General features: G+C 35.7%; 1 protein-coding gene across 3 annotated transcripts in view; it reads left to right on the forward strand.

Moving 5' to 3' along the window:
* Positions 1 to 12,755, forward strand: part of LOC138751829 (plexin domain-containing protein 2-like) — a 558,229-nt gene that overhangs the window by 271,066 nt on the left and 274,408 nt on the right. For all 3 annotated transcript variants that reach the window (XM_069914669.1, XM_069914668.1, XM_069914670.1), the window contains exon 4: positions 164 to 233. In XM_069914669.1, the coding sequence (XP_069770770.1) occupies positions 164 to 233 (70 nt within the window). The remainder of the gene's footprint in view (positions 1 to 163; positions 234 to 12,755) is intronic.

A 12,755-nucleotide genomic window follows, 5' to 3' on the forward strand; every position in this document is an offset into this window, starting at 1 on the left:
CTCCTCTTAATCAGCCAAATATATTGTCACCCTGCTCCAGCTATAGCATCTTTTGTACATAGCCTAGTAAAATTATCTAATTGAGACTTAGTAAAGCTAGTTATTTTGAAAAAATGTATGTTATTTATTGCATTGACATAATGTTTTCGATTGCCTTATATAGAGGGTGAATTTGTCTTTCGATTTCCCATTCTATGGCCATTTTCTTAGAGAGATTACAGTAGCCACTGGTGGTAAGTCACTTATATGTTCAAATGAATTTTTCAGCAGATAAGATAACGTGGATTTCAGATAGATCTGAGTTTGATTTTATGGACATTTGTTTTATGTGACCATCCTTCATTCAATGTATTGCTCTGGAGAATTTGCTCTGCTTTTATGATAAGAAATTGTTTACGTTTTAGTGATAAACTGCATTTTTGACATTTAATAAATTCTAAATGAATTTATTTTGTTTGCTGCGCATGGACAGCTGTGAAATCAACCATACACTGGCTCTGTTCCAATTCTTTGATACAATATTATCAAGTCATTATAAATAAAGTATGTACAGAAATTCACTGCTATTCAACCAGCCTCTATGAAGGGAATTGGAATTCATGGTCAATGATCAATACCCTACCCATTTTCCCCCTGCGGATCAGTAGTAGTAATTGTATAATATGACTTGTTATGGAATTTTGGAGACCATATGGAACATACTGCTGCTTTGATATAGCTCATTTACTGGACCTTTGGGCAAGTATAGCTAAATCGACTAATAGATTTTCATCAATTTTGACTTTAAATTTTTCTGACTAATTATTTTCTCTAGTGTTTCTGAGGATTCTTAGTGTAGTACAATTCGACAAGTGCGCAGCACTCCAGGGACCTTGCATAAAAAGGTTGTTTTGAAAGTGGAAAATTTATGCATCATCTGTCTGTGTGATGGCAGGGGAAAAATATGGATGGCTCAAAAAAATCATAAATAATAAATACAGAAAATTGCTGATTTGAGAGATTAATCCTGGGAGATGTTCTTAAGGCAAATTTTACACCAATTAGATTTCACTGAAAACATATGTATGTTTACTTTCTTATTACACTTTGCTGGTTGTACTTCCCTATGCTATCATAGTCCAAGTCATGAGTGAATGTACTATATTCTGCAATGAAACAGAAAAGATCATGGTTTAAAAAGACTTTCTAAAAAGTAATCTCATGTAGTTTAATTCATAACATTGGCCTGCTGGAATGAAATGGTTGTGATGGTAATAGAAAGCGGGCAAAATAAACTGCTGAAGAGGATAGGGTGGAGAACGGTTGAGATGTTGATGCTGAAGTTGAAGGTGGCTTTTCAAACCATTATGAATTTGTTCAGGGAACTGAACAGCACGATAAATCATCTTGGACAATCTTACTGATTTTGGCAAAGCTGGTGGCATAGGGACTTTCTGCTATAGACATTCCAGTTCTGTATGGAAGTGGCTGTATACCTTGGGCAAGTTTTTCTTTTTTTTAGTATATTTTTCATTGGTTTGGAAGAGAGAAATATTACATGCCATATACTGAACAAACAATAATCGTAGATCTTAATAAAATACATAACATGAAACATAAGCAATTTATACACTATATTTTATACAATATTTATATCACAAGATCACAAGATAGGCCGCTTGGCCCATCGAGTCAATTTTGCAACTCTACCCCAAGCTGAACTATACTCACACCTAGTTCCAATTGTCAGCCTTTTCCCAATATTCCGTGATGCCCCGAACAATTAGGTACTAATTAAGCTCCTCCTTAAACTCTTTCAGTGATCGGGCCTCCACTAATGTATGCGGCAATGAGTTCCACAAATCTATGACTCTCTGACTAAAGAAGTATTTTTCTCATCTGTTTTCAATGGATGATAATTTTAAGACTGTGCCCTCTTTTCCTTGATTCACTCACCAAGGGAAACATACTGAAAACCTTGCAAAATTCAAAATGTTTCAATGAGATCCCCTCGGTTTTGGTATTGATAAGAATTCTTTGTTTCTACATTATCAAATTCGATCTTTGGTAAGATGTATGTTTGGTAGAGATATGATTTTACCTGAAATGACTAAATTTGAGACTTTTCTTATGAAGGTACCAGAGAAGGGTTATATTTCATCTATGTATCAAATATTACAGGATGGTATGGATAAAAAGGGTTGGGATAGATCTAAAAGCAAATGGGAAGCGGATACTGGTTTTATTTTTTCCGTAGATGATTGGTTAGATATTTGTTATGACAGTGTAATTAGATTGATAAATGCACATTATGCAATGATTAACTGTAATTTTTTACATCAATTATATTTAACACCTGAAAAATTTAAAAAGTATGGTTTTCATGAATCAGACTTGTGTTTTAGATGTGGTGATGCAGTTGGAACATTTTTTCATGCCGTTTGGTCATGTATACATATACAATCTTTTTGGAAGAAATTTCAATCGTTTCTAGAATATCTGTATAAGATTAAAATAGTTTTAGATCCAACAGTATTTTTATTGGGTAGTTTGCAACCTTTGAAAGGCTTGGGATTAGATAAGTTTCAGCTTGCTTTTGTATATTTAGCTTTATGCATAGCAAAAAAATGTATTGCTAGTACACGGAAAGATACAAATATGATTGATATTAATAGATGGCATAATGAGATGAAATATTGTTTAATAATGGCAAAAATTACGTATGTTTCATGTGATAATTATAATTTTTTAATTAATAAATGGTTGTTATATTCAGAATATTTACATTTCAATTTACATTGATTAGATCTTAACATGTATATTTAATTTTTCTTTATTTTGTTTTCTTTTTTCTTTCTTTATGGCTCTCCTTAGGAGAGTTGGCTGAAGGCGGGGGGGGGGGGGGGGTTCTTTTCTTTTCTCTTTTTTACATATATATAAAAAATAGTGTTCATGTTTATGGTTAATTGTTGTATATGTCATATTATTTGTTTTTTGAACAAATAAATAAAGTTAAAAAAAGAAATGAGATCCCCTCTCATTCTTTTATACACCAATGAATACAATTCCTCATACATTAGCCCTTTTATTCCAGGAATCATCCTAGTAAATCTCTGCACTCTCTTCCACAACATCGCATCCTTTCTAAGATAGGGGCGCAAAACTGCACATAGTACTCCAAATGAGATCTCACCAGTGCCCCATACACCCTCATCAACACCTCTTTACTCTTATACAGTATTCCTGTTGAAATGAATGCCAACACTTTCTTTACTACTGATCTAACCTGGTCATTAACTTTTAGGTTTCCCTGCACATCCCTTTGCACTTCTGAGGTTTGAAATCTCCCACTCCCCCATCCAAATAGAACTCTGCCTGTTTATTTCCACTGCCAAAAGTGCTCAGAAGCCCACGCTGGGGGACCACGTGATGCCCGGGTGATGTCAGCGCCCTCCAGCATGGTTCTCAGACATGTCTGGGCAAGGAGTACAAGTACAACCCAGCAGCTGGCAATAAACTAGTCTGCTCACTGAGCTCAACCCTCTGGTTGTGTGTGTTATTGCAGGAGCAGAGTAGCTGCCGCTACAGGACCATACATTTCTCAACATTGTATCTCATCTGCCTTTTTTTTTACCCAGTCCCCCAATCTGTCTCTATCCTTCTGCAATTTTTTGGTTTCTTCAACACTTCCTGTCCACCACCTATCTTGGTGTCATCTGCAAATATGGCCACAAAACCATTCAATCCACTATCCAAATCATTAATATAAATTGTAAACAGTAGCTGCCCCAAGACCGACCCCTGTGGAACACCACTTGTTCCTGGCAGCCAACCTGAACAGGATCCCTTTATTTCGACCCTTTGTTTCCTGCTTATCAGCCAATTTGCTATCCAATCTAATATTGTCCCTGTAATTCCATAGGCTCTCATTTTATTAAGCAGCCTCACATGTGGCACCTTATCAAAAGCCTTCTAAAAATCCAAATGCACAACATCCACAGCCTCCCCATTGTCCGACCTACCTGAGATTCCTTCAGAAAATTCTAATAGGTTGGACAGGCAGACTTGGATCTATCCCGTCATGCAAATTTAGGTATTTCATAACCACGTCCTTGATAATCGTCACTAATACCTTCCTAACCACTGATGTCAGGTTAATAGGCCCATAATTTTCATTTTTTTCTGTCTCCTAGTATCTAGTAGAAATTCATTTGGAAAAACTTCAGTTCACATTCTATTACTGAAATAAATTCCTGGTAAAATATCTAAATAAAGTGATCTCTTCTAAATGTAAAGAAAGAAGGGAAAGAAAAAAATAAAATAGAAATCAAGGAAAGATAATAAAAAAAAAGAAAGCCCCCCCCCCCCCCCATACTAATCCTACCCTTCCCAATAAACATAGTCACCAGCAAAAAGTAAGTAAAGGATCGAGTTTTGGCCTCCACACAAAAGGCAAGTGACCCTTTTCAAAGACCCCACAGAGCATTCAAGCCATGATAATAGTTCAAAAATGGGCCCCATATCTTGTCAAATTCAATCACAATCTCTTTAATGTTATATCTAATTTTCTCCAAACTCAAGCAAGACATAATATCCTGTATCCATTGCATATGAGAAGATGGTGAAATATCTTTTCATTTAATCAAAATTTCTCATCTGTCTATCAATTAAGTAAAAGCTACAACACTTTTTTGAATTAAATTCAAATAAATATTTTCCTGTTGAGAATAACCAAACAATGCAATACAAGGACAGAGATCCAATTTGATCCTGAGAATCTCTGGTAGTGTTTGAAAAATTGTTCCCAAAAATATTTTGGTTATGGACAATCCCAAACCATATGGATCAGTGATGCCCCATAAATTCTATATCTGCCACATATTGGATTAATGTAAAAATAAAAATGGGATCATTTAACTTTAGACAAATGTATTCTATATACCCTTTGAATTGCAATAAACAATGTCGTGCACAAAATCAAGTCAAGGGTAGTATCCCAATCTTCATCTGAAATAGAGATATTCAAATATTTTTCCCATTCATTCCTGATTGCATTCCCTAAACCCACTTTAAAACCCATCAGGTTAACAAAAATGGTTATGTCTCATGAGTTACTTGGGAGGCTTCTTAAATAACGTAGAGATGCAAAATTTCATTAACAGAAAATGCATTACTTACTAATGCATTCCACCATCTTAGGAAACTGTTCACACCCACTCAAATACATATACATACACCACACAGTGGTGCATTACAGTTACTATAGTGAGAAAAGTGTATACCTACACAGTTACAAAATACTTCATATTATCATGACTATATAACATCCCTCCATCTCAGGATAAAGAAAAGTGTTCTTCATCACTTTCTTTCCAGTGAAACTTGAGTCTAGCTGGTGCCTTGTTCAGGTTCTTTCTCTGGATGTGTCCCAGTGGGCGATGATCATTTTCCACTATAAACTTTCTTCCGTACTGAAATCTGTGAAACTTCTCCCATCTGTATGCGACCGCCAACAGCTCTCTCTCAATATTGGCATATCTGGTCTCTGTTGTGGTTAGTGCTTTCGAGGCAAAACCTATTGGTTTTCCTTCTTGTACTAATGCTGCACCAAGGCCTCTGTTAGATACATCAACTTGCAGAGTGAGGGCTTTTTCTCTATCATAGTATCTCAACTCCACTTCTCTGCATATTATTTATTTTAGCTGGTCAAAATTTCTCTGATGTGAGGGTAACCACTGAAATTCCACATCTTCATTCAGCAACTGTGTAGTCTGACATGTGGTATGAAGGAACTCGTGTATTGGACCAACCCAAGGAAACTTCTGAGTTCCTTTCTGTTCTTTGGATGCTCCATCTCACCAATGGTTTTAACCTTCCCTGGGCTTGGCTTTACCCTATCATGAGTGTACACCATTCCAAAGAATTGGCATTCCTTCTCTTTTATAATGTGTGCATTAAGTTTAATTCCAGCTCCTCATGTTCTCTCCATGGCCTCATGTAAATGAAGAACATGAGCTTTTCCATCTCTGCCAAAATCTTGGATGTCGCCTGCAAAGCCAACAGCACCTTTACACCCTCTGTAGGTCTTAACGATCTTCATTTAGAACATATCCTGGCTCACCTTTAGGCTGAAACTTAGTTGCAGGAACTTGTAATAACCAAATGGAGTATTGAACATTATTGTTAGGGTTAATTTATTATGTAGTTTCACACTCCAGTATCCATTCTTAGCAACTAGCCTATTAAAGATTTTGGATCCTATTAGTTCCAATGTGATGTCTTCTAAGTGTTGGTATTGGGTAGTGACCTCTTTCTATTGGTTGATGTAAGTCTTTAGGGTCCAGACATATTCTCAAGCGGCAATTGGTTTTTCTTTGACCACAATGAATTTACCCAGTCAGTCGGCTCAGTCACTTAGGCTTCAACTTGCATCCTTTCCATGTCCTTTAGTTCTTGCTCCAGCTTCTTCTTAACCTCTGGAGGTACTTTCCTTGGAGCATGAGCTACTGGGTTGTAGGTTACATCAATGACAATGTGATATTCAAAGACTCCAAAGCATCTAAGTGAATCATCAAAGCCTTCTGGGTACATGCTCATGAGCTCAGCTTTGTTTGTCACTGGAGGTTGGTTTTCTAATGGTGTGTCTCTGTTGATCCTTTTAGATATCTTCTTCATCTGGATCTCATAATTGACAGAGATCAACTCAAACTCCTAGTAGATATCCAGACCTAGAATTGCTGGTCCATCTGCATCTACCATGTTGAATGTACAGAGGATGTTCTTTCCCTTATGGCAGCCATGGATCTTACCTCTCCTGAGCTACTTGATCATGGGTCCACCATAGGCCATTAATGTGACATTTACTATTTCCAATGCATCATATTTTAGATACCCTTTTATTATGTTCTCTGGGAACAACTGGCAGTAGAGTCTGAGTGGAAGGATGTTGCTTTGTGATCCAATATCCAGCTTCACCTTTAGCTTAAATATTTTAGGCTGTTCTGGATTTTCCTCTGTATTTGGATCCTTGTGTGTAACTCACTTCCTTCTTTCATCTCACCCGACATCTCAAGAAGGTGTATGGATTCTATGTGCAGTAAGTGGGTGTCCGAATCCTCATTGTTGTGTTACGAGCCCAGAGGACCCATAAACCCAGCAGAAATAGATATTCAGCAAGACAAAAATTCCTTTTAATTATATTTAAATATGAAAACAGAATCACACTTTAACTTATCACTATTGACTTAACTATCCTAACTTAACCCCCTTCTAATTCTATGCGCACGTGTATGTAATTTGTGTGTAAGTTCAGAAAAGTTCTTTGGTTCACAGTCCAATCTCACTTCTCATTCCTCCAAGTTCACTGGTTGCAGGCAATTCTTATACTGTGCACAGAATTTAACATTTATGAAGTTCACCAGGCGTTGATGCTTGAAAAGTAAATGATTACCGCTCAGGAAGGTTCTTGTCACTTTTCAGAGAGAGATATGTTGTTCCAGGATATCCACAGCTGATTTACTTCCATCAGCCACTTCAGTATCTTGCTAACGAAACTTGCCCCTTCAGGGTTCTCCAGATGATAACCTCTTTCTTTCAAGTCACCACAGAGTTCCTTTTTGTTTCCTCTTATTTCAAGTGAAACATTAGACAGCCAGTCCTCTCCTCTTGCATGAACCACAAGGGCTTTCACCAGGCCAAACCAAGAACTCACAACCCGTCTTCCAAATGGGCTTTCCACAAGCTAGCCAGCTTGTCCTGTTCCAGTCCCTTCTGCTGTTGCTGGCTGTAACATTGTAGAACTGATCTCTCTCTCTCTCTCTGAAAAGTCTGTTTGACTCTCTCTGCTTGCCAAACCACATGATCCTCTGAGAACAGCAAGTTCTCTTCCAGACAGAAGGCTCTTTCATCTGATGCCTTTTTGTAAACAACAAATATTAGTGAAGTCTCTTGGGCACTCTCCAAAGCTCTTGCAAAGGATGTGGGGCCAATATGTCTAGCATTATCAGAGCTGCAGTATTTCAAATAAGATATGTTTTAAAGTGTTTGTATGTGACCTACTCTAACAAACCTTTCCCCAATTTATCTCCCAAAAACATATCTATATACTCTGTCACAGCTGGATCATTTTATGTGGTGGATCTTCTGCTTGTCATTTTTCTTCACTGGTATTATTGTTTCTTTCATACCAGACTTGCACATCTTTGCCCAGTGGTTTGCTTTACCACAGGCTCTACATTCAAAACCGTATGCGGGAAATATGTTTCAGTCATCGAGGGGATGTTGTCTGTGACACCTTCTGCAGGTCTTGGGTGTTTCCACTTTTTTGATTGTGTTCTTTAGAGCATCAACCCTTCCTTCTCTTTGCTGTGAATGGGACTGGATAGAGAGGGATTACACTTGAGGCCTTGTGGCTTCAATGGCACTGACTGTGTCTATATCTTCAGCCAATTTCAAGCTATCCTTCCCTATAAGAGACTCTTGCACTTTAGGATGGGCACACCCCCGTATCAGTTGATCAACTAAACTTTCCTCTATATCCTTATCTGCATTTTGCAGCAACAATTTTTAGTCTCATGAGCAAATTATCAACAGTTTCATTAGTCTCTTGCATTAAGCCTTAAAATCCATAGCATTTAATTGTATGATTAGACATGGGTTCAAGGTGAGAAGCAATCTTGGCAAATATCTGCTCTGGATCATTTTTCTCCACCTCTATAAGCTCCTAGCTATTAAATAAGTCAAGGCCTCGCTCCCCTGACCAGAGAAGTAGATAACTGACCTTCTTCTCTGCTGTTGCATTTTTAAAATAGCTATTGACTGCTAAATTGCACTTCTGCTGAAACTTTTTAAATAATTCCACAAAGTCTTCAGTCTCCCACCTCTTAGTCCATCACTGGGTGTACTGCTGTAATGGTTTTCCCAGTAATGTTTTTTCTCTTCTTCCTTTCATATTTCAGTGACTTACAATCAATTGTCTGTCTTCATTCTTGTTCTCTTCTACCACTGCCACCATATTAAGTCTCTTGAGTTATTTGGGTGGTTTCTTAAATAACATGGGGATGCAAGATTTCATTAACCAAAAAGACATTTCTTACTCATGCCTTCCACCATCTCAGGAAACTGTTTTTTTCTCTCTCTCTCTCTCACACACACACACACACACACACACACACACATATCATAAAGTGGTGCACTACAGTTACTACAGTGAGAAGGGTGTATTGTTACGCAGTTACAAAATAGTTCATGTATCAATTCACCAAGATTAAACTTTATATCAAAAAATAAATAAAAAATTGGTTTTGGGAACTCAAGGAAAATTAGGAAGTTTGGACTGAGCAAAATGTCTGATTTGTAAATATCTAAAAAATTGCCCATCGGGAAGAAAAAATTAACTGTTAATTGTTCAAAATAAGCAAACTTGCCTTGAATAAACAAATCTCTAAAACTTTTGACACCCAATCTGATCCACTCACCAAAACCTACATCCAACTTAGAAAGTTGAAAAAGATGATTCTTAATAATAGGGCTGCCATATTAAGAAAACCAAAGAATTTTCTAAATTGTTCCCATATCCTTGATCTACATCTCATTATCATATTGTCTTTCATTTCATCTAAAGTATCAAAGAGTAATAACAGTATTACCTTTTGTATGTGAACTGCCCAATAATAATATCTAAAGTTTGGAAGAGACAAACCTCCATTCTTTTTGGTTCTTTGAAAATAAGCCTTATTTATATGGTCTGTTTGCCTTCCATATATATGAAGAAATAATCTAATATAATGAGTCAAATTAAGTTGTTGGAAAAAATGGGTAAAGATTTGAACAGATACAAAAAAAGGTAAAATGTTAATTCTCGTTGCATTAATATGTCCATTCATTGTCTTACACAAGGATGTCCATACTAGTCTGCTTGATTTACCCTATTTTTTTTCTTTTAATAAATTCTTAAAACTCTTTGTAATTCCCGATCTTTGAATTGGTCTTTTAACTATTTTGAAGGGGAAATTAGCATAAACTGCTCAAGATCCTTTAATGGGTTGTAATTATGAAAATTTACTCGTACCCTGATAACTGTCTAAGTTGACCAACAGCAATAGTGTGGTTGGTAAACAAATCTCAGGGCTGGAAATAAACAAGAGATCATATGCATATAAGGAAACTTTATGTTCAGTTCCCTTTCTAAAAATACCACTATATTCTTCTCTGTCCTGCAAAACAACCACTAGATATTCTAAACTAAGACTGAAAAGCAGAGAGCTTAACGGGTAACCTGTAAAGCCAAAAAAAAAAAGATTGTTGCACATTTGAATGTATTGAAGCACTTGTGCATAAATACATTAGTTTAATCCACTTTATAAAATTTGGACTGAAATTAAATTATTTAAAAATGCAAGCATATATTCAATCTGATCAAGTCTTTTTTCGGCATCCAACAATAAAACACATTCAGTCATTGAAAGTATAAATATTCAGTAACTGATGTATATTGTAATATGAGTGATGATTTTTAATAAATCTGTCTGGTCAGTATTGGTAATTAATGGTAAAACATAGATAAAATGTTCACATCGACATTAAGTGATGAAATAGATCTATAAGAAGCACATTTAGTCGGTTCCTTCCCTTTAATCCAAATAAGAGATATACTTGCTTCATTAAAAGAATAATGAAGTATTCCATCCCTAAATTAATCCAACACATAGCTTAGATAAGGTACAAGAAATTAAGAAAAAGATTTATAAAATTCAGCTGGGGCTTTACCAGATTTCCAAGAAGAAATAATACCACTTGAGAAATAGGAGCTTTGAGGCTTGCATGTTTATCCTGTGAAATAGTTGATAGATTCAAATGGTCTAACAAATCTGACATAGAGGTAATGTCATTATCAAATTCTAAAGTATAGCATTTAGAATATAATTCCTTAAAGATCTGTAGTCATTGTTCCATAATTTCTCTGAATCTTATTAATTTGCCTTTTAGCTGATAGTCCTTTTAACTGTCCAACCAATAGTTTACCTGTTTTTTCTCCATGAACATTAAAAGTAACACCTACTCCTCATCAGTTGCTGTTCAATAGGGTAAGTTGTGAGAAGGTCAAATTTAGTTTTAAATTCTACTCTTCTTTTATATAAATCTGGATTTTTACTTTGGGCCGTTAATAGATCAATTTGTTTGATCTGGTTAATTAACTCCAACCTTTCCTTATTAATCTTCTTCTTAATATTGGCAGTATAAGAAATGATTTGGCCTCTTAAATATGCCTTCATTATACTCCACACAATCAAATGAGATATCAGTGGAGAGAAATTGGTAGTGAAAAAGAATTGTCTTTGCCCCTCCATTAAACTTAAAAATTCTTTAGCTGCAACTAGTGAAGTATTTAATCCCCATGGTCATTTTATAAAAGATGAGTCAGAAAAATCTAAGATAAAGTAACAGGAGCATCATCTGATATGACTATCCCTTGATATTTGCATTTCTCAGTCATAGAAATCGATTGTTTGTCAATTAAAAATTACTCAATTCTTGAATTCGAAGGATGAACATTTGGGGAAAAAAAAGGAATTTTCTCTATCATTAGGATTTTAAACATGCTAAATATCTGAAACAGCAAAATTAAATAAAAAAGATTGAATCACAACTGTGGATTTAGAGAGTGTAGTCAGTCTCGGAGAAGACATCAATTGAAATTCCATCCTAACATCAATGAGTAATGATTTAAATCAGGCAAGAATGAAAAAAGCTTCTCAAAGAATGCCAGCATCAACATTCAGTACATAAATATTTTCCAAAACAACCATTTAATTATTTAATTTACCTGAAAGAATAACATAACTGCCTTGTTTATCTAGAACACAAACATGAAGTACGAATGGGACATTTTGATTAATTAAAATATAAACTCTTCTAATTTTAGCTTCTGAAGAGGATTGAAAACATTTCCCCTTCCACCTAAACATAAATCCATCTTTATCAGTATTTCTAATATGGGTTTCTTGAAAAAAAAGCATTATCTGGTTGTATTTGCCTAAGGTGGGCCATTTCTCTATTTGATCGTTCCATTCATGCCTTTTATGTTCCAAAAGATCATTTTAATTGAGGACATCATTGAGATGGTTAATTAATCTAAATTATTGTGGTTGAATGCTCTGGTGTTTCTGTTGATGACACGGAGAGTTCCAACCTCAATTTGGTACTAAGAATAGAAAAGAAAATATAGGTGACCATGATAACCTCAATAACCCTAGATGTGAAAAAAAAAACCCTTTTCACCTCTCCCCATAGTTGAAGATCTACAACAAAAGTTGTAATCTGCTCTAAGAGAAAAAAATCCCACATGCTTCTGGTATAGATGCTAATCACTCTTTGTGATAAGGAATAATACCATTTTAAATGGTAACATTATTTACTATTTTAAATGGCATTCTAACTTATTGATGTACCCCCAGTTTTTGACTCAATGTATTTTTCAACTAGTGGAGCCAATATTTTAGAGGGATTTTTAAAGTGCTCTATTAAATATCCTCTGAATGCGTCATGCATTTCCAGAAATTGTTCAGCAGTTTTGTGGACATTCCACCCTCCTTTATTACCTTTTCATTTGGCTGTCTTCCTCAATTTTGACGTTCCTGATGAAGAGCTCAGACACGGAACATCGACTGCCTTCTACTTCCTTTGGATGCTGCAAGACCTTCTCCAACAGGTGGTTTAACCATGTAAACCAAAGTGCAGATCTTTACAAAAAGTTGACTGACCCATGGATGCTGTCT

Source organism: Narcine bancroftii, chromosome 1 (assembly GCF_036971445.1).
Source record: "Narcine bancroftii isolate sNarBan1 chromosome 1, sNarBan1.hap1, whole genome shotgun sequence".
Taxonomy (NCBI): domain Eukaryota; kingdom Metazoa; phylum Chordata; class Chondrichthyes; order Torpediniformes; family Narcinidae; genus Narcine; species Narcine bancroftii.